This window comes from Ilyonectria robusta (genome assembly GCF_021365365.1).
Source record: "Ilyonectria robusta strain PMI_751 chromosome Unknown BGZ61scaffold_56, whole genome shotgun sequence".
In the NCBI taxonomy this organism is placed as follows: Eukaryota; Fungi; Ascomycota; class Sordariomycetes; order Hypocreales; family Nectriaceae; genus Ilyonectria; species Ilyonectria robusta.
In genome coordinates this window covers 135987-155137 of record NW_025764490.1, presented here as the reverse complement: position 1 = coordinate 155137, position 19151 = coordinate 135987, and the positions used below count along the sequence as shown (strand labels likewise).

Below are 19151 nucleotides of genomic sequence, written 5' to 3'. Positions count from 1 at the left end.
GCCGCCTGGTCGAGTTTGTAAGATCATTAGTGTCCATTACTTATTGATTTTTTAAGTTATGAGTACGGCTATCTAGTAGTTACTGGATGAGGCAAGACTGGGAACTGACCAAGGCCGTTGAGGACCACCCACCATTATGCATGATCCCAACGTGGTGGATACAAGGAATGAGAACGTCCGATGGAAAGTAACTGAGGCTTCCACCATCAACAATTATTTTTGGAAAGGTGCCAATGTCTGCCACCACAGCTACTCCCAGGGATGGACATCGAACGAACGGGAATCGAATCGATAGATTCATTCGATGCCAAGTCTTACGAATGTCGAATCGAATTTCTTGGCATTCGATTCGATGTCGAATCTGCGGCGTGCCCATTCGATTCGCATCGAATCGAATGTGACATGTCCTGTTCGATGTTCGAATACATCGATTCGAATGTGGGGCATCCTATTCGACATTCGAACCGTACAGGTCACCATATGATTCGACATCGAATCGATCGCCCCCACCCGTTCGATCGAAATCGATCGATTCGGTCGAACAGAGAGACGCGATGTGCGAATCATGACCAAGGGGTGGATTCAGCGCGATTCGCAGACGCGTTAAGAGGCCCTGGCACTCTCCTCGACGCGAGAAGTGCAACGCGATCAACACTGACAACAATTCATCTTAATGCTAAGATGTGTTAGCAAGTACATAACATGACCCTAAAAGCCCATAGCATACTAGGTACCCTGCAACTACAGCAATCATCCCTGTCACGACCCTGTCTAACCGCCCCCCAGCCCGGAACGGATTAACGCGCCGGCCACCGCGAATTGCCAACAGGTTTACCAGTTGGGAATGACTCCCATGGTCACAATCCCGACAAACAACCCACCAGCAGGTGCTTTACAGGAATGTAACGGACAACCCAATTTAATCTTGTAATAAAACACTGAGTCGGTTTCTATGAGGAATATATATTTGTCGCGTGGGGGGTTGAAGTATGAGTTATTGTTGCTGTAAAATACAACCTCCCAAGTTAGGAGGTACCAAGGTCGTCATATAAAGTAGGTGGGGCTTACAGTAGTTTTTAACGCAGGAGTATAGGGTATGTTTGTCCCAGTAACAGGCCGCTATACAGAGAGGGGGATCACCAAAAACACGCCGCTTTTTCTGCAGAATAATAGGAAGGAAGCAAAAAGAAAAGAAAAGGAAACCAAAAAAAAACTGTCTCCGTATTTCTCTCTACTAAAAAGTTTTTACTGATGCCAGCTTTGGCATGATCAGATGAATATGTCCGGCTCGAAGTTTCACGCATTGGCGAGTATGGGATTCATGATCTTCCTGCCCCCCTCTTTAACTTTTTGGTTGTCTCGGGGACCTGCGCCTAAAGCCAGCTTTGCCTGTGAACCGATGTACCAGCGACTTCACAGGTGCATCCACTTAGAGCCTCAACTTCAAGTCCCCACCGTTCCGCCCCCTCACGTGAACGGTTTACGAAAATCTCAAGAATCCATTCTGAGTTGACGCCAGATTGGAATGAGCACAAATGCAAAGCCGGTATGGGGACTCGGCTGAGGAACGGGATGGCTTTTTTTCAAGGTTGGCCCGTAGTGATGCGTCTGTGCTTGTGGCATGAGCCAATAGGAGCCTCTGACGCAAGTGGAACAGGGAATATATGGAATCTTACCCCGCCGTCTGTGGACCTAATCAACGAGACCCCGATTTGGCTGGTTGCCAAGTACTGAGAGCTTGGTGGAGCGGCACTTGGGAGAATCTCCGTACACCAATGGTCGGAACAAAGTTTGGCTTCTTACATACAATGGCGGCTTCACGCGCGACTCTCTCGCCTTGGGCGCGCCAGGTCGTCGTTCGCGCTGCTCGCGAATGCATCATTAATCGCACAAGACTTTGCATGTTTAGCGGCAGTGGAGATGTCGCGAATTTCGCGTTGACGACAAAATGGGCGTGATATACGCGTGTTATTGGCCTCAATGCCTGTCCAGTCAGTGATGGATGGATGGATTTAAGTTGAGCCTCAGTGCAGTCTCAATGGCTTCCAACAACCTCGACCCACGCGACCCATCTGTCCGACTAGCTAAACTAACTGCATCATGATGTCCTCCGAACCATTCTCTTTGAGCCCTTCGTCCTGGAATCAACCAGGTGTGATGGAGCGCGATGAATTCTCTTCTTCGCCAGCCGCCCCGTCTCCAGGAACCTCGTTACCAACGACGCCATCGCTCCGTCCTCGCGGGACTGCCGCCGATTTTATTCAGGTCGATTGGACACTCTGGGGCCGCCAAGAGTGGGCCAAATGGCCCGGATTCGAGCGTTATACTGGCGGCCAAGACACGAGGGCATGGTGGCAACAATATGGGTATCGCGTTAAGGACCGTTCCACCTCGCGGCAGGGAAATAAGCTGAAGTGGATCTGCGCCGACTGCTTTGCCCGAGGTTTCAAGAAGAAGTCGGACTTCTGTTTCGTCTGCTCGACAGGAGTCGCCATCAGGAAACACCTACTCAAAGCCCACGGGATTCTTGTAAGTGTGTGCCTCTCATCTACGGTTTGATAACGTGCTGATTTGGCAGGCCCCGAACAAAGTTGCCAGCCCCGTGGGGGGCTCATTTCTAAATGACAGGACCATCACCGACTTCATCGATGCCGACTTCAATAATCCCCACGACCAGTTTCTTCTCAGCAAGCTGCGTGGAAGATTCAGCAGCAAAGGCCTCCGAGTACTCCTCCTCGACTGGATTACCTACCATAACCTGCCGTTCAACATTGTCAATACCGAGCGGTTCCAGCGGATCCTTCTCTACGGCAATCCCCTCCTTGATGTGACCCACATTCCCTCTGCGAAGACGCTGCTTCGCATGCTCGAATCCGAGTATAGGGGTGCCGTTGGGCCGGTAACCGAAGTATTGCGCAGCGCTCGATCCCAGATTCATTTCTCCTTCGACGGTTGGACATCCAAGTCGTACACTTCGTTTCTTGGGATCAACGCTCAATTCATTGATAACCACTTTGTCCAACACCGAATCCTCCTTGGGCTTCGACCTCTCTCGGGCAGACACAACGGTGCTTCACTTGCCGATGAGGTCGCTGATACGCTCGCATTCTGGCAAATCAACGACCCGGACAAGGTTGGCTACTTCACGCTGGACAATGCTGCCAACAATGACACCTGCATGGACGATCTTGCCTTTGAACACGGCTTCTCAGCTGAAGAGCGACGGATCCGCTGCGCTGCGCATATCTTCAACCTTTGCGTGCGGGCAATGCTATACGGTTCGAAGCGAGAGAACTTCGCGGCAATCATCGCTGCCGATGGTGACGATCAAGATGACGATGAGGAGCTAGTTGATCAAGCTATCGACGAGGCCCTGGATGTAGAAATGGAAGACGGCACGGATGAAGACTTTGAAGCGAACACTGCCGTTGGTATCCCAGAAGAGGACTTCCTATCATCCCACCCAGCCCCGGAGGAGATCAATGGAGCCACTTTCAGGGAGTACAGCCAGAACGGCGCCCCAGGAATGCTTCACAACATCGGGATTCAGCTGCGAGCGACTACACAGCTGTACGAGCAGTTTCTTCAGTCTCAGCGCAAGGAATCCGGCCATGAATCAACACTTCACTGGGTCTTCAACAATGCCACCAGATGGAACTCGGATATGCGGATGATGGAGAGGGCCCTTCGTCTCCGCCCGGCTCTCAATACGTTCTTCAATGACGTTCAGAACCGTTGGGAAACTGAGGGTCTTTGTGACAAACCGAAACCGGCAGTTCTGCAATACCGCTTAAGTGCGTACGACTGGAAGGTTATCGAGGTGCTTGTCAAGCTTCTGAAGCCTTTTGAAATCGCCACCAAGCAACTTCAGGGCGACGGTATTCCCGACGCGAGGTCGACTTGCGGTAGTTTCGATGAATACTTCCCTGTCTTCGAGATCCTACTTGACCACCTCGAAGGAGCTATCGAAGGCACAATCTTTGAAGAAGTTGAGGATCCAGTGAGCAAGGAGAAGAAGGACGTCGAAGTCGCCATCTACGACGGGCTCGATAGCAGAACCCGTAGATTGCTCAAGGTCTTTATCAAGCTCGGATGGAAGAAGCTGCACAAGTACTACAACTGTCTGACTAGCGCAGCTTATGTCGGCGCTGTTGTCTTCAACCCGGCGAAGAAGTGGCGCCTTCTCGATCAACTGTGGTCTCGAGTGCCTTCTCGTAAGGCCAAGGGTTGGCGATTAGAGTACGAATCCCAGCTCTTGGAGATCTGGGAGAGTTACAGGGAACGCGAAGTTGACTACGAAGTCTTCGCTACATCTGACGAGGCCTCAATGGATTACATTGAGCGGAGACTTGCCAGGAGTGTAGCTGGGTCGCCATGCGCCCAGGGTTCGTCCTTGGCAGTGTCCAGTGCCCGCAAGAGCACCCGAAAGACGAAACACACGACAGCAGGAGCGACTGCTGATGACGAATATGCTCGGTACTGTGCTGAGGATGTTGTCAACAGTCACCACTACAGAAGCAGGCCGATTGACTGGTGGAAAATCAACAGGAATCGGTACCCGCGACTGTCTCTGATGGCGGTTGATATGCTCACCATCCCATCGTCGTCTGCGGAGAGCGAGAGGACATTTAGCAGTGCAGGACGTATGACGGCACCGTTGAGAAGTCGGCTGAGGAGGGAGATAGTGGCGATGGCTCAGTGCATTCGATCATGGAGTAAAGCTGGGATCTACACGCCTTCACTGCCGCTGGTTAGCCTCAGTGATGATCAATGGGTTGACGCACTTGCGTCGCTGAGGGGGACGAGTGACATTTAATCTGCCTAGTACCTGCCTTTGCACAATTGACGATGTTCTGCGATGTCTTATCTGAAGCCGTGATACCTTCTAAACCCGCTCTGCACCTCTCACCACTCTTCTGTCGGGGTATGACGGCATGACGGCCTGGTGATGATGACGACGGTCCATTTGGTTCTAGGTCCTATTGGTGTTTCGGTCTCCGCCGGGATTAGTTCTACGTTCGATCGAGTTCGAATCGAATTCGATCGAATCTTGGCATTCGATAGATATCGAATCTACGGAAGACATGTTCGATTCGAGTCGAATCTACGGCACAAGAATTGTGGCGCGTTCGATTCGATACGAATCTGCGGGAGATGTGTTCGATTCGAGTCGAATCTACAGGACAAGAATTGTGGCACGTTCGATTCGATACGAATCTGTGGGAGATGCGTCCGATTCGATTCGAATCTACGGGGTCACATTCGATTCGAACGCCAAGGCTTGGCGTTCGATTCGATAGATTCGTAAGATGTCCATCCCTGCGTTCAAGACCTTATCAAAGAATAGGTCTTTAATACGCTCACGTAGTTGTTCAGAGTCTTCGGTATACTGCCTCATGGAAGCATTCCAGATCTTCAGGTTGCGATATACGGTCGTACGTTGAACTTCGATGTGGAATTCGTTATTAAGGCGCTGTACGATTTGTTTGAGCGTGAGACCGTCGTCGTTTTTCCATTGTTGAATCTGAAGGCGAAATGGGGATATATCAATTGAAGGGCGACCCCTAGGCATCTTGAACCGTATGTTGCCGTACGTAGTCAAGTGTAGGCGTAGGGAAAGAGAGGAAGTCTGAGTTGAGATTGCGCGATTTAATTTTGAAAAAGGGGGTTTGTTACGTTTGTGATCGTATGGCGCCAAATTGCCTCATGCATAATATGTTTAGCCTCACTTGGTCAGACCCACAAGATTTTGAACAAAATGTCATAAGTGAAACACAAAGCATGATCAAAGAAAACTTGATTTCAGACTCTAGCTAAGAAAAGGGTATCATAGTTCACCGTACGTCCTCGTGCGCTAATATACGCGAATGTATTCTGCGTTTCCTCGTAAATCAAAAAAAAAAAAAATTCAACTCAGAGCGAAGTGACTAGGCGGACTACGGGTAAAAAAAAAAAAAAGAGTTAGTAGAGGCTCGTACATTTACGTATTGGGTCAAATACCTTAAGCCGACTTCGAAGAGGTGCCTTTCTTGTGCTTCTTGCGGTTGGTAGCTGCCTTGAAGATCTGCACAAGCTTCTGGCAGGTCTTGAGGTCAAGGTCTTCGAACGGGTCCGTATCATCACTGTCGGAATCGTCGTCGTCGTCGTCGTCGCTAACCTTGCGCTTGGTACCACGCTCTTGTGGCCAATCAGTATAGAAAATGAGAACGTATTGCAGCGTACTTACTCGTGAAGGAGCAGGCGGCGCCAGATCGGTTCCAGTCGCAATTAGCGCAGGCCGGGGTCCCCTCAGCGACAATGCATCCCTTGAGGGCCCCGTTGTTCTTCGTACACTTGTAGCAACGGTCCGTACCCTCCCGTTCGTCGCCGTACAGATGACGCAGCATAGCGTCGCAATTCTGGCCGCTGCTGAAGTTCATCACGTACGGGGTCTCCTGGAGCTTCTTCTTGTCCTTCTTGCTGCGGATCTCCAGCAGGCGTGGGGTCTAATACGGGTTAGTACGTGATCAACCAGGCTAGTACAGGCCTAAGATAAAGGACATACCTTGGTAGAGTCAACAGCTTCCTGGCCCTTGGTGGTGCTGCCCTTCAAAGCGTTCATCAGAGCCCAGATGGTGGCCTCCGGATTTGTATCGGGCTTATCGGTCTTGTACGCGAAAGTATAGGTCTCAACGTCAAGGACCTTCTTGGGCAGCAGGTTGAATGCGCGCTCGCCCATATCCTCGCGTAGGGCGTCGATCGCAGCCGTATCAGCAGCAGCAGGGGTCTCCTTGGTCTTGGGGCGGTTGCGGTTGCCTCGGGGCGCCATGATGATGTGTACCAAGCCGTATTGCGTGAGAAAGTGTGCGTACGGAATCGAATTGGGCCAGCGAGGGGAGGAAGGATCGTCAACTGGTGCTGCGTGGTTAGGTAGAAGAGATTTACGCCGCGCGAACAGTGATTTAGATGAATGACTAAGCACATGCAAGGTAAAATAATCCTACAAACGGGGCCGTACGGGGGTCCGCCCGGGGGAAAGGGGGGGGGTGACCCAATTCAAAAATCTTCAAAATTGAATTTTGGAACTCTGCCCCTTGTGGCCTTCCGTAATAGAGGCACAGTAATTATTATTAGCGCTCCCAGCTAGCAGTGTGAGCACCGCACCGCCAAGCCCATCACCACCACTGTTGAGAGCTCCAAAGTCCACCTCATCACTTCAACTTCGCCCCCTCTCAAGCCATCGGAGACCACGCTGTCCGTACACGATCTCGATACCACCGGAAACGCCCCCAGACTTGAACTGTCGCGCAGAGCCGGCTGTCAGCTGCCGCGCCTGCCCCAGCCCCCTGCGCTCCTCGACCGACACCATGAAGGCGAGCTGCCGATGAGGTGGCCGACTGAGACGACATTTCAGACACTGCTGCGCACGTCGTCGTTGCGATGACATCTACGCCTCAAGAGGGGGAGCCTGGGCCTAAAGCTCCGCTGAAACCCAGGCCTAGGCAATCCCTCGAAGATGGGCCCTTCGTCTTGCGATCGCTGCTCGACGAGGTGCCCCTCTTTGCAGATGGCACAGACGAGGACATCAGGATCAATTGTGTCGACTACCTAGGTTCGCAGAGGTTTGACAAGCCTCGGTATGTTCATTGCTGACCGACGCTCCTTAGACCACAATCTATACGTCGGAACATCCGCCTTGGAGCTCCTCCACTTCGTCAAGATACCCCCAGACCCGTCAGACCCGACCGGAAAACCCGTCTTCGTCCTCGCTTCGCGACTCCGCCCCGCCTACGTCGAACCATCCGGTACACTTGCGAGCTCACGCTCCGGAGTTCAACAGATACTTATGCTCCCTCAGGTTGGAAAGGCGTGCAACTCGACACGACTCACGTTAAGAACTGCAACCGGATCGGCGGTGAATTATTTAAGGTATCCCCAAGGACGAGCGCATGATCTCCGCTATGCCGCCCTGGCTCCTATGGAAGCTTCTTGGGTCCGGACCTCTAGAGAGTCTCAGCCCCTTTCCGGCAGCAGATTCTGTCCGGTTTTTATGGATGGAGTCCGGAATTGGTTTGCCCATCTACCGCTTCTGATAAGCAAATGCCTTTATTCCGTGTCGAACAAGCGCCTAAAAGTACTAACCTTGCAAAAATCGCAGCTACATGGCGTGCTTCCGTTTCCATGGTGGTCACATCCGAATTGCTGATCTCCCTCCGTTCCGCAACAGGTCCACCGGAAACCTTGTGGCCAGTACTCGTACATCTTCTCCTCGTTGGAGTTGAATTCCTTCTCGAATTTCTCTTTCAATTCGTCGGATTCGGAAGCTAGGCAATTTCCCCATCCCATGCGGTCCCCACCGGCCGTGGATGTCCAGGTGATCAATTCAAGCTTTCCTTCGTGCGAACAGCCATCCTCGCACCTGCGATGACGGTTGTACCATTGTCTCGACGTGGGCATACTGGTGGTCGATGACATTGTTAATGTCTGGAATTACCGTTTCTCTTCCAAGGGACTGATCGGAATGAAAAGGAAAGATGGGAAAAGAGAAGAGAGAAAAGGAGAAAGCTGAGGGAAGGACGCGGCTTTTATGTGGGGCCACGTGGAGCAACAAGAGGACGGCGCCAAACCCGATCCGGGGCAGTCTATCCATGCCTAGAGGAACAAAGGTTCTTCCTTCCGCACTTCTGACCCTACGCACGGGCCGCATGCCTTGAGGAACATGTTCCGAAAGGTTCTTTGCCTTTGAGGAACGAAAAGGTTCTTTGCCTTTGCCTTTCGGAACGAAAGGATCTTCCTTCCGCCCCCTCCGGAAGCCACCACCCCTAAACACCGCCACCACCGCCACAAAACTGAGCCCCAAACTGAGCCCCAACTGAGCCACAGTTGAGCCTCTACGCGAGCCACAATCGAAGAGCCACAGCCTGTGATTGAGCCACAGCTTCTGTCCCAAAATCCCAGGATCCACAACCCGGAGAGCCTCATCAACCTCAGCCAAAGCCAATCTCTTCCCGCCATAGTTATCTCAAGGGAGAGTGGCCAATCGTCTTTGCTCGTTACAAAAACTGTTACTTCCACATAACAATTCACCCCACCCTAAGTTTCTTGGGCATCTTGCACCTTCCACGAGCTCACCCTCTTCCTTGGCGTCCCGTCTCTGCCCGAACTAGCCCCTCGCTTCAGGGAGTTCCTGCCTTGGATCGGCGCTTCATTTTCTTCGGACCCCGTTGCTACCGTCACTGAAGCCTCTGTTTCTGCCGGTAAGAGTAAGTCTGATGGCCTGGGCCTGTTCCTCATGTGACCACATACCTGCGCCGGCCCCGCATGTGTCATCCGAGGCGGAACTTGCTAAGCCATGAGTTAGTAGAGCCCCTCTTCTCCCGGGCTCTTGGAAACACGAACCGGTTGAGTCCTGTTGCGACCCGAACAGCCGCTTCGCTATCGGTGACAATTCCGCCTCCTTCATTACCTCTCCCCCTGATCGCTCCTTGACCTTTCCCGTTCTAGCACTAGACGGAACGGAGGGTCGTCTCGAAGAAGGGCCGACCGGGCTGCTGCTAAAGGGACTTCTACCCTTGACCCGCTCTTGCCTTGGTTTCTGCGGGGAGAGACCACTGCCGTTACCGCCGCCGTCGAATGTTGCCCTTGAGGTAAAACCAAACTCATCAACGAGCACGACCAAGATGTCCTGCCCGGGTTCGGGCTCCTTCTCGAGCAGTGCGACATTCAGCACACCGATAATGCTTCCCCTTCCGTACACCCACTTTCTCGACACAAAGCCTCCCTCTGCCGAGTTCTTCATCCAGCCGATGCGGCTCTTCCACGGTTGTTGGTCGTACGGCATATACGCTAATATGTGGAATGCCTGACCCCCTTTCAGGGGCGTCTCATTGTCACGGGGCGGTGCCAGGTACGTCTGACATTGGACGAAGCCGCAGCACTTTAGCTGTTGTTCTGACAACGACCCGGCTTTGAACCTGAAGGTTGTCGTGTCGATGGGTCCCTGAAAGCTGGCGCGCGGCGCGATGGTGGGGAAGCAACCACCCGCATGCCTCAGAGACCTTTCTGCAACGCTGAGGTATTGGTCAGTGCCTAAAGCGAGCAGACCGTCCGTGGGACCACATCGATGAAGACCATACGTACGGTTGGAGACACATCTGCCCACGGACCTGCGCCAGCTTTCCATACAGGTCTTCCCACGACCCCACGACCGATTCGTCCCCATCCACGACTTTGCGACGAAAGTGCAGTTCGTAAGGGTGTAGCTGCACGTCGAAGAAAAACCACTGACCATCCCACTCTTCAATATCGGGGAAAGGGTATACGTGCATTGACAATGGTATATCGATATCATTTTGCCCGTCAAGGAGCGCTGCATGCTCTCCCCCCTCGTCGTCAAAGTACGCCGGTCTAACGAACTGCAGGCGAACCGCCCCGGCGAGATTGTGGCCTCGGATGAGCTGCCTATCGGCGGACGTAATAACCTCGAGCCCTTCCAGGCTGGAGAAGAACTGTACGCCCAGCGCGTTCAGGGAAGTTTGCCCGTAGCCCTGGCCCAATGGCGGGGGTCCTGCCATATTTGAAGGGCAAGGGAGACGGGTGTCGTAGCCGTTTCTCAGGCCGAATTAAAGTCTATTGAGGGCTGTGTCCCTTCTCGATTCGGCGACGACAGGAAATGATGGGTACAAGCGAACCAGCGCCCGTATCTGTTCTATTCGGATATGAGAAAAGAGAAGAGAGAAAAAGGAAAAGGGAATAGGGAAAAGGAGAGAGAGGCCGACTTAACATACCGGCCCTAATTGCCTTCCCTATACAACGACTGCCCTTGATAACGTGAGGGCGCCATATCACGAATTGATCATCTATGGTCTTCGTGAGACCGCCACAATTCTTGCGGTGCCACTGCATGAAACAGCGGCCCATGGTCTCCCGCGCCACAGCATCATCGTGTGCCTCAGTATAGGGGGATACGGTTCGTGGACACTTCATCTCCTCCACGTACTGCGTCGTCTCGGCCATACTCCGTCTCATGGCCTGACCGGATCTTCTACATCCGCTTTACATCCTCGAAGGTTGGCTTAGGCGGAACGCCCTCTTCTGTCCGACGATCCTCTTGACTCGGTTCACTTCTGATAGCCACCTTCGCGGGTTTTCTTCGACTCCAACACAACCTGCCAAACCCAATCATCGCTATGCCCGAGAAAGACATTATCCGTGTCCCCTATGAGAAGATTCGTCGTACAATGGAGAGCCTGGACGGCCGACGCGTACTCAACCGGGCCCGGCCACCACAACGGACATCGCGGCCGGCCATCCCGGGATCCCCAACATTCGAGGAAGCCATGCAGCCACGAAAAGAGCCGATCAGGGTTTCTCCTGAAGAGATACACCGCACATTGGAAGGCATAAATCGTCGGCGTGCCGAAGAACGAGCTCCGCAAAGACAAGACCCCGTTATGGTTCCACCCGACGAGATGCAGCGAACATTGCGAGATATAAATCGCCGGCATGCACATGAAACAGCACTGCGAAGACAAACAGCGGCCAGGGTTCGACGAGAAGAGGTGGACCGTACACTGGAAGACATGGTTCGCCGCCATGCTCAGGAACAGACTCAACAAAGAAAAGAACCACTCAGGGTTCCACCCGACGAGATGCGCCGTACATTGGAAGATATTGGTGACCGACGTACTCAAGAACGGGTCCAACTAAGAAAAGAACCACCCAGGGTTCCACCTGCTGAGCTGCGCCGTACATTGGAAGAAATAGACAGCCGGCGTGCACAAGACAGACCGCGAGAACGACAGCTTGCCGCGTCCACTCAGCGTCGCAATATGCCGGTGACGGTCTCTCCAGACGAGATCCACCGTACCATAGAGGACCTGGCACGCCAGCGTAGGGACGAACGAAATCGTCGGAGGGCATCCAACGCTGCACGAGCACAGCGGCTGACGACACCCGACCAGATACAGCTTCCCCCCCGAACGCCTCCCTCGGGCACACGAGTGCCGCGGCTAAGCAGACCCGACGAGAGACAGCGTCCCCCGAGGACGCCTTCCTCAAAACGCCCAAGAGAAGGAGAGGGCCTCTTGACCCCACCACCCACGCGGCCGGACCGCCGCCCTAAGTGGCCGCGTCCGTTAGGTGAGGTCACGGAGCTCCAACGAAAGTCGATCGAGTCTATTCTGCAACACTATGAGACTTGCTTTCGCGATAAAGAGGAGGCGTCGGTATCAAGATCCTGGTGCAACGAGGTCCCGCTTGCCGTCCAAGTGGAGGCGGCCAAGTCATTCTACCGAGCATTCACGGATGAGAAGACCCTACCGATTGCTCATTGCGTCTTCTGTTATAGGAAGTCAGCTCCTGGGGAACTCTCGACGATCCAGTGGCAGAGCCAGTTGACCCCGTCCTTGATGCAAGCAACGAGGGCTCTTCAGCTGTGCGCAAATTGCCTGCCACAAGACGGCGAGTGTTGGGTTGGCGTATGCCGCGAGTGTCGCGCTGGTCTACAGAACGGAAAACTACCTAAGGCCTGTTCAGTCAACAATATGCATATCGGATGCGAGCACCGGTACCCAAAAGAGCTTGATGACCTCTCCCCCGTCGAGGAAAGACTGATCGCCCTCCAGGCTCCTTTCGGGTACATTACAAAGTTCACCGTCGACAACAAGGCTCCTTCCGGCCTGAATCATAGGAAACACGTGAAGGGTCACATCGTTGTGTTTCCGAACAAGGTCGATGACCTTGTCGCGACAGTACTTCCCCATCCGTTACTGGAGGCGATCGAAAACATCCACGTCTCCTGGAGCGGCTCAAGCAAGCCCAGCCCTACAGACGTCGGCCATCTTCTTCAAGTCCGCAAGACCGTTGTGAGGGATGCTCTGGTATGGCTTCAGAAGAACAACCCCCTCTACAAGCACGTCGCGATCAACCATGACGAGATAGACGGTTGGCGGTACGAGGATAGCTCCAACGTCCCTACCGACATCCTTGAAATGATGCGACGAGAAGAGCCTTCGATTGCTGAAAAGACGCAGACGGACCACATCGTCCCAGCCACCGATAGGGGGTTACCGGAAAACCAGTCTACAAGTATTGAAGAACTTCTCGACTCTGCGCAACTTCATGCCGAGGAGCACCACCATTTCGAGACGTCACCTGGAGAGCCCGTTACTGCTGTTCGTGGCCAGGGCCATACCGATCCTAGCGGCGATGTCGTCTACGAGACATCATCCTCCGGCATGTTCCCTCTTGACGAGCCTGCCACGTTCTCGGGGGCCGCCAAGCTATCCTTCCTAGTAGATGCTATGCAAACGGACAGACACCGAGCTGACGAGAACTCTCAGCCATGCGGCATAGATGTAGAGACTGCGGGAGAACAGCCGTTCATCCGCGTGGAGCGGGGCTCCGACTTTGCCGACAACCTGCACGAAGACTTCTTCCCGAGGACGTTCCCTAAGCTTTTCCCGTGGGGAAAAGGCGGCCCGAAGGCGACGCCCGACACAGAACAGCACCAACAACGTGCCTCGGAGCCTGTCCAAACCCCTCCTCCAAACCACTCACTCAGCTACTGGGCCAAGTACGTGCTCCAGCGACACGGCGGCCGGTTTGCTACGCATCCCGTGTTCTGTTTCCTGGTCTTCAACATCCTTCTCCGATCTTCCAACCGCCGCATCAGCATGGTCCGCATGACAAAGGGTTCTTTCGACAGAGCCGAACAAGTCTATCAAAGCCTGACTGCGGACCAACTGAGAAGAGCCGAGGACGAGATGCGCCAGAACAGGACGACGACTGACCCCGACATATAATTCTTGCTCCGAGAGCTATCCATCTTTGGGCACGCCCAACCTCTCTCGAATGAGACTCGGCTGCTGATGCGGAGGAAGATACAGTCACTCATCGTTTGGACGGGCACGCCTGCGATTTGGTTTACCATCAACCCTAACGACATCAACAACCCCGTCAAGATGAGACTCTCAATCCACAGGCTACATGATTACGACATGGCGAAGGAGCTGCTCACCGATCTTCAAGGACGGTATGACAGGATCGCCCTGAGCACTCTGGATCCGGTCAGCTCCGTCATCTTCTTCCACCGTGAGATTTCCCTGTTTTTCGACCACTACGTCAAAGCAGGCAAGGAATCAGTTTTTGGAAAAATCAGTCACTATTATGCAACGGTAGAAACGAATGACCGAGGCAGCCTCCACCTGCATGGACTGCTCTGGCTCCACGGGAATCTGCAATTGCCATCGCTCTGCGACGACATGGCTGATCCCCAGGAAGAGGAGTACCGGGCCCGAGTGGCTCGTTATGTTGACTCTGTCTTTCACGAATGCCTGGATGAGAAGGCTGGACAGGCGATCCGGAAGGAAAGAAAACCAATCCAGCCTGTCGAGGAGATGATGAACAGCGCCGAAGCTCTTACGACCGCCTTTGAGGCCGAGTCCAACTACATTGCGTACTGCAGCCAGGTTCATGCCCACACCTTTACCTGCATCAAGTACTCTCTGAAGGGGACGGCCGGAGAGGATGGGGGAAAAAACCGGCGGACGGCTTGCCGTTTCAAAGCGCCGTGGAAGATTGTCCAGGAGACGGGCTTCTCGGAGGACGGCCTGCTCAAGACCCGCCGCAACCATCCGCTGGTGAACCGGTACAACAAGCCCATGGCGGTCGGGCTCCGCCACAACCACGACATCTCAATGATCTTGACGAGGACCAAGGGGCTGGCCATGATCTTTTACATCACGAATTACGCCACCAAGTTAGATACGCCGATGTGGAAGCGCATCGTCATCGCAGGCGAAGTCCTGGGACATCTACACCAGTCAGCAGATGGTACGCATCAGGCATCGGCTCCAGAGCGTGACGCTCAAGCCTCGGCCGTTCTCAACCAAACCCGACAGTTTTTAATGAGGACGGCAAATCGGATATTTTCGGATAGACAGCTCTCGGCCGTGGAGGTCTGTTACCACCTGCTCGGCTTCCACACCGACTTTACCAACGTGCCACGATGGTCTTTCATCAACCTCACAGCCCTGTATTGGTCCATCTTCCGACGATGGCTGCATCTTCGTCGCCAGTCTGGAGAGGACACTGACACAGACGAGCCACCTGAGACGATAGGCCTCAGAGAAAGCGGTCGGACGTTGTTGTCTCTGGATGCCTACGCCTACCGAGGTCCGCTTCTCAGAGGTCTATGCCTGTATGACTACATATCCATGATTAGCCTCGAGCGTCGTCGCGACCGAGAAGAGGATGAGACCCACTTTGCTCTTCACGGTCCCTCTCAAGAATCTGAGAATTGGATCCAGAAGCTTCGAAAACCCCTCGAGTACGCGGTGCCAATCCTCTAGGGATACATCAGCGACGATCACAAAGACGAGCACCCAGTCTACTTTAGGCGGTATCCTCCGAAGCCCGCCATGCTGATTCCAAGCCAGTACTGACCTGCCTAGAAACTCTGTCCTCCACCTGGCCTTGTTCGTGCCCTGGGATGACTTCCTCTCCAAGACTCACGGGGACATCACCGACATATGGACGAACCACGCCGCCGCACTCCCACCCCGTTTGCGATCCCACGCCTCCCACATCTCCCTTCTGAGAAGATCGGCGGAGGATGCGCGGAAAGACGCAAAGCTTTGGGCCAGCAGGTCGGAAGGTGATGATACGGTCGACGTGGAGTTCCCTCTTGATGAGGGCGACTATCGTGAAGAGCCTGCAACAACGGCCGAACATCAACAAAACTACGCAGCGCTCCTCCAAGCCATACACAACGCTGTGCGAAACTCAGAAGCCACGAGGGACTCGCCAGTACTACAGGGCCTGGTCCGGGATCTACGCCATGAAAACCCTGCAGAAGAGCAGCGGCCTTTCGTGCAGCGTCATCAGGACTTCTATCAGCAAATTCGCCGTTCCCAGGATAGCGCGCTATCCCAATACCCGACTCTCTCTCATCAAGATGTGCAGGCCGCAGCAAAGGCCCAGGGTATGCTGCATCTCCGCATGCTAGATGAAATCGAGAGTGGCTCCCAGGGAGCCGCACCCACTACGAGCACCGACGACCTGGATGACATCCTTGTTCGACACTGTGAGGCGGACATCTCCATGCCACGTCCACGTCCAGAGCTAGTCGAACAGGGCCCTCGAATGCTCGTCGACGTCAACCATGCAACGGGCTTCGCGGAACTAGGACGCCTTGCCGCGTCAGGCTTTACCCTCAACTCCCTACAGACAATGGCGCTCCAGCTTGTGTGGGAGTTCTTGGATAAGTACTCCGCCGACCCCGATTCGGCGGGTCAACATCTCCAGTACACCGGAGGCCCTGGGGGTACGGGCAAATCCAGGGTCATCGATGCCTTGAAATGGGTATTTTTGACGAGAGGCCAATCACATCTTCTTCAGATCACGGGGACGTCAGGGAGCGCGGCGGCCCAGATCGGCGGCACAACCTTGCATTCTGCCTGCGGACTTGACACCCACCGCTCCCCCCAAACACAACTCCCAGTTTTCTCCGAGGCGAAAAAGTGGACGTGGAAACAAAAACTGGTTCTTGTGACAGATGAGGTCAGCATGCTCGGAGGCGCCACCCTTTATGAGGTCAGCCGCAACCTCCAGTCACTCCGAGACTGTGCCGATAAGCCCTTCGGCGGGATTCCCGTCGTGCTCCTAATGGGGGACTTCTACCAGTTCGCTCCAGTTCGAGAGACAAGTCTCCTGGTGAACAAGACGATGAACCCTTCTTCCATCCCACTGGGACAGGGAACCATTTCTCACCATCGCGGCTTCAGTTTGTGGCAGATATTCAAAACGGTAGTACTTCTCGAAGAGCAGGTTCGTGCGCGAGATGATCCTCAACTGAGCGCTCTTCTCGATAGAGTACGGGCTGGAGCCCAGACACAGCAGGACCTACTCATGCTCAACACAAAACTCGTCGACCGCGCCCAAATCACCTTCAGTACGGGCTTACGTGCCATAACTCCGCTGAACCGGAACCGCTGGTCACTCAACATGGAAGCCGTCGTCGACTGGGCTCGCTCTCGCAAGAGACATATCTCCATCTTCATCTCCGCACATACGTGGCGAAGTGGCACGCTGTCACAAGATCAAATCGCCAGGACTATCGAGCAAGGGGATGACTCCACCTGCAAGGTTCCTGGTGTCTTTTTCTATGCCCAAGGCATGCCCGTGATTGTGAACCAGAACATCTACACCGGCCTGAAGGTCGTAAACGGGGCCGAGTTTGTCGCCGCCGACTTCATACCCGACCCAAAGTACCCAGGATACCACCTTGCCGACGACGTGACTATCCACTTCGGGCCACCACTTGGCATCCTCTTACAGTCTAAAGATACCAAGGCTTGTCTATCCCCGCCCTGCCACCAGAAACAATCCTTGTTCGCTCGGTCTCACAAACCCTCGATCCGTCCAACCGCAACTTCAGGTTCTTGCCTGCAAAATGCAGCCGCCGCGGCTTGCCCGTCTCCCCGCTGTTGTGCTCACTGACTATAAGGCGCAGGGCAAGACATTCGCGGAAGTCCTCCTCCAGCTGCGAGGGAATCGTATCATCAATGGCGAACCTTCCAAGTGTGACTTCACCAGTCTTTATGTACAGCTATCCAGGTGCACGACACTTCAAGGCATTGAACTTCTCAGTCCTGTACGACACCATGACTTCATCGGAAATAAACTAGATCACACCATCGTTCAGGCCATGCAGAGACTCACGAAGCTGGCCGCAGAAACAAAACGGCACTACGAGCCAGAATCGTCAGAAATAGGCAATATCACTCCGAGAATTGCCCCACCCCGGCCAATGCTGAAATCTGAAATCACTCCAAACAACGATACACGACCCTCTTACATATCATAAGGTGACCTTACTGCCGCCAGTCATCCGCATCCTCTTCGCCTCCCTTCCCCAGCCGGAACTGCTTCTGTCCTCGCAATAACCCGTCCACCAATCTTCAAAGGCCTTTTGGCTGTACAGCATTCGCGGCGCGCCTTCACCCTCACCAAAGAGGTCCAGAATGCGATCGCAGTACATCCACACGCCCTCAAGATGCTGCGGCAGCAGCGACTTCCTGTCCTTACGTGCGACGACAATAGTGCCGACATGTGACTGCCACTCCGGGAGCGCAAACCCGGAATCGGCATCGATGTTGAGGTACGTGGCAATCTGATTGTCAAGGTCGGCCTGGTTGCTGGACTGAGTGCCTACCCGGTACAGGACCACCGGAACCTCAATGAGCCTTGGGACGTCAGGCACAGGCCGCGAGAAGACAGGGTGATCTTCGGTGATCCTGATGGTAGACCAAGGCGGAAATTTGCGTTTCTCAACCTCACACCGCACTGACGGCTTGGATAGACCCTGACGCGCTCTGTGCCGTCGTTAAGGGTGACGCAGCCGACCCCGGGACGACTGGATCAAGTGATCGGCTTGCTTTCACCATGGGCGCCTGCTGCTGCGAGGCTTCTGGCTCGGAATCGGTATCTATGTTCTCCCATTTCGAATAATCAATAGGCGCCATGGAGAGGCGTGCAATTGATGCGCAAGTTTCTTAAGGAATCCTCGACGTTGAATGAAGGTTGCTGAATTCAAAACGATCAATCTGTGGTCATAAGGACGGATGCAAGGTCCGTGCGCTGCATCCCAAACACCCAGGTCAATCCTCCAAACGCTCGGGCAACTAGACGATCTGTGCTGTTCTCTACCCCAGACACGATGCCCGTTTCGTCATCGTAGAGCTTCATCCATCTCACGATCTGAAAGACTCGTTCCGAAAGGTCTGTTGGCGGGCCCGCAGGACCGGTCTCCTGTTCTTTCTTCCGCGCCCTCCTTCGTAAACTCGGTCCACCAAGCGGTCCGTGCGAGCTGCACCACAAATCGCCGCGCCACTTCTCTCAGCTCGAGCTGCACCACAATCGCCGCGCCACTCGCCGCGCCACTTTCTCAGCCTCGTTTCTCAGCCTCGTTTTCCGAAAGGTTTGGACACAGCCTCCAACACGATCGCCGTGCCCTCCATCAGGATTTCCAAGCCACGTCAAGCCACGTCAAGCCACGTCAAGCCACAACCCAAACTCATGCGCCCCTCTAAGCCACAGCCCATGCGCCACAATCGAGCTGCCCGCCTACCACCTTTTCCGGCCTGGCTCTGTCTGAAGGATCGAAAACG

The 19151-nt window shown here is 54.1% G+C and overlaps 3 protein-coding genes across 3 annotated transcripts; all 3 read right to left on the bottom strand.

The window, feature by feature from the left end:
* Positions 1-7903: 7903 nt before the first annotated feature.
* BGZ61DRAFT_373028 (uncharacterized protein) lies at positions 7904-8454 on the bottom strand (the record flags this gene model as incomplete). The annotated part of the gene is made up of 2 exons (XM_046242224.1): positions 7904-8059; positions 8122-8454. The coding sequence occupies 2 exons, from the start codon at positions 8452-8454 to the stop codon at positions 7904-7906; spliced, it is 489 nt and encodes a 162-aa protein (XP_046094601.1).
* A 618-nt stretch (positions 8455-9072) lies between these two features.
* BGZ61DRAFT_541227 (uncharacterized protein) lies at positions 9073-10553 on the bottom strand (the record flags this gene model as incomplete). The annotated part of the gene is made up of 4 exons (XM_046255015.1): positions 9073-9230; positions 9286-9324; positions 9379-10049; positions 10120-10553. The coding sequence occupies 4 exons, from the start codon at positions 10551-10553 to the stop codon at positions 9073-9075; spliced, it is 1302 nt and encodes a 433-aa protein (XP_046094600.1).
* Positions 10554-17855: 7302 nt separating this feature from the next.
* BGZ61DRAFT_571138 (uncharacterized protein) lies at positions 17856-18506 on the bottom strand (the record flags this gene model as incomplete). Its single annotated transcript, XM_046256062.1, has 3 exons — positions 17856-17887; positions 17929-18356; positions 18388-18506. 3 exons carry the CDS (start codon positions 18504-18506, stop codon positions 17856-17858), a joined length of 579 nt encoding a protein of 192 aa, XP_046094599.1.
* Between the last annotated feature and the right edge of the window lie 645 nt (positions 18507-19151).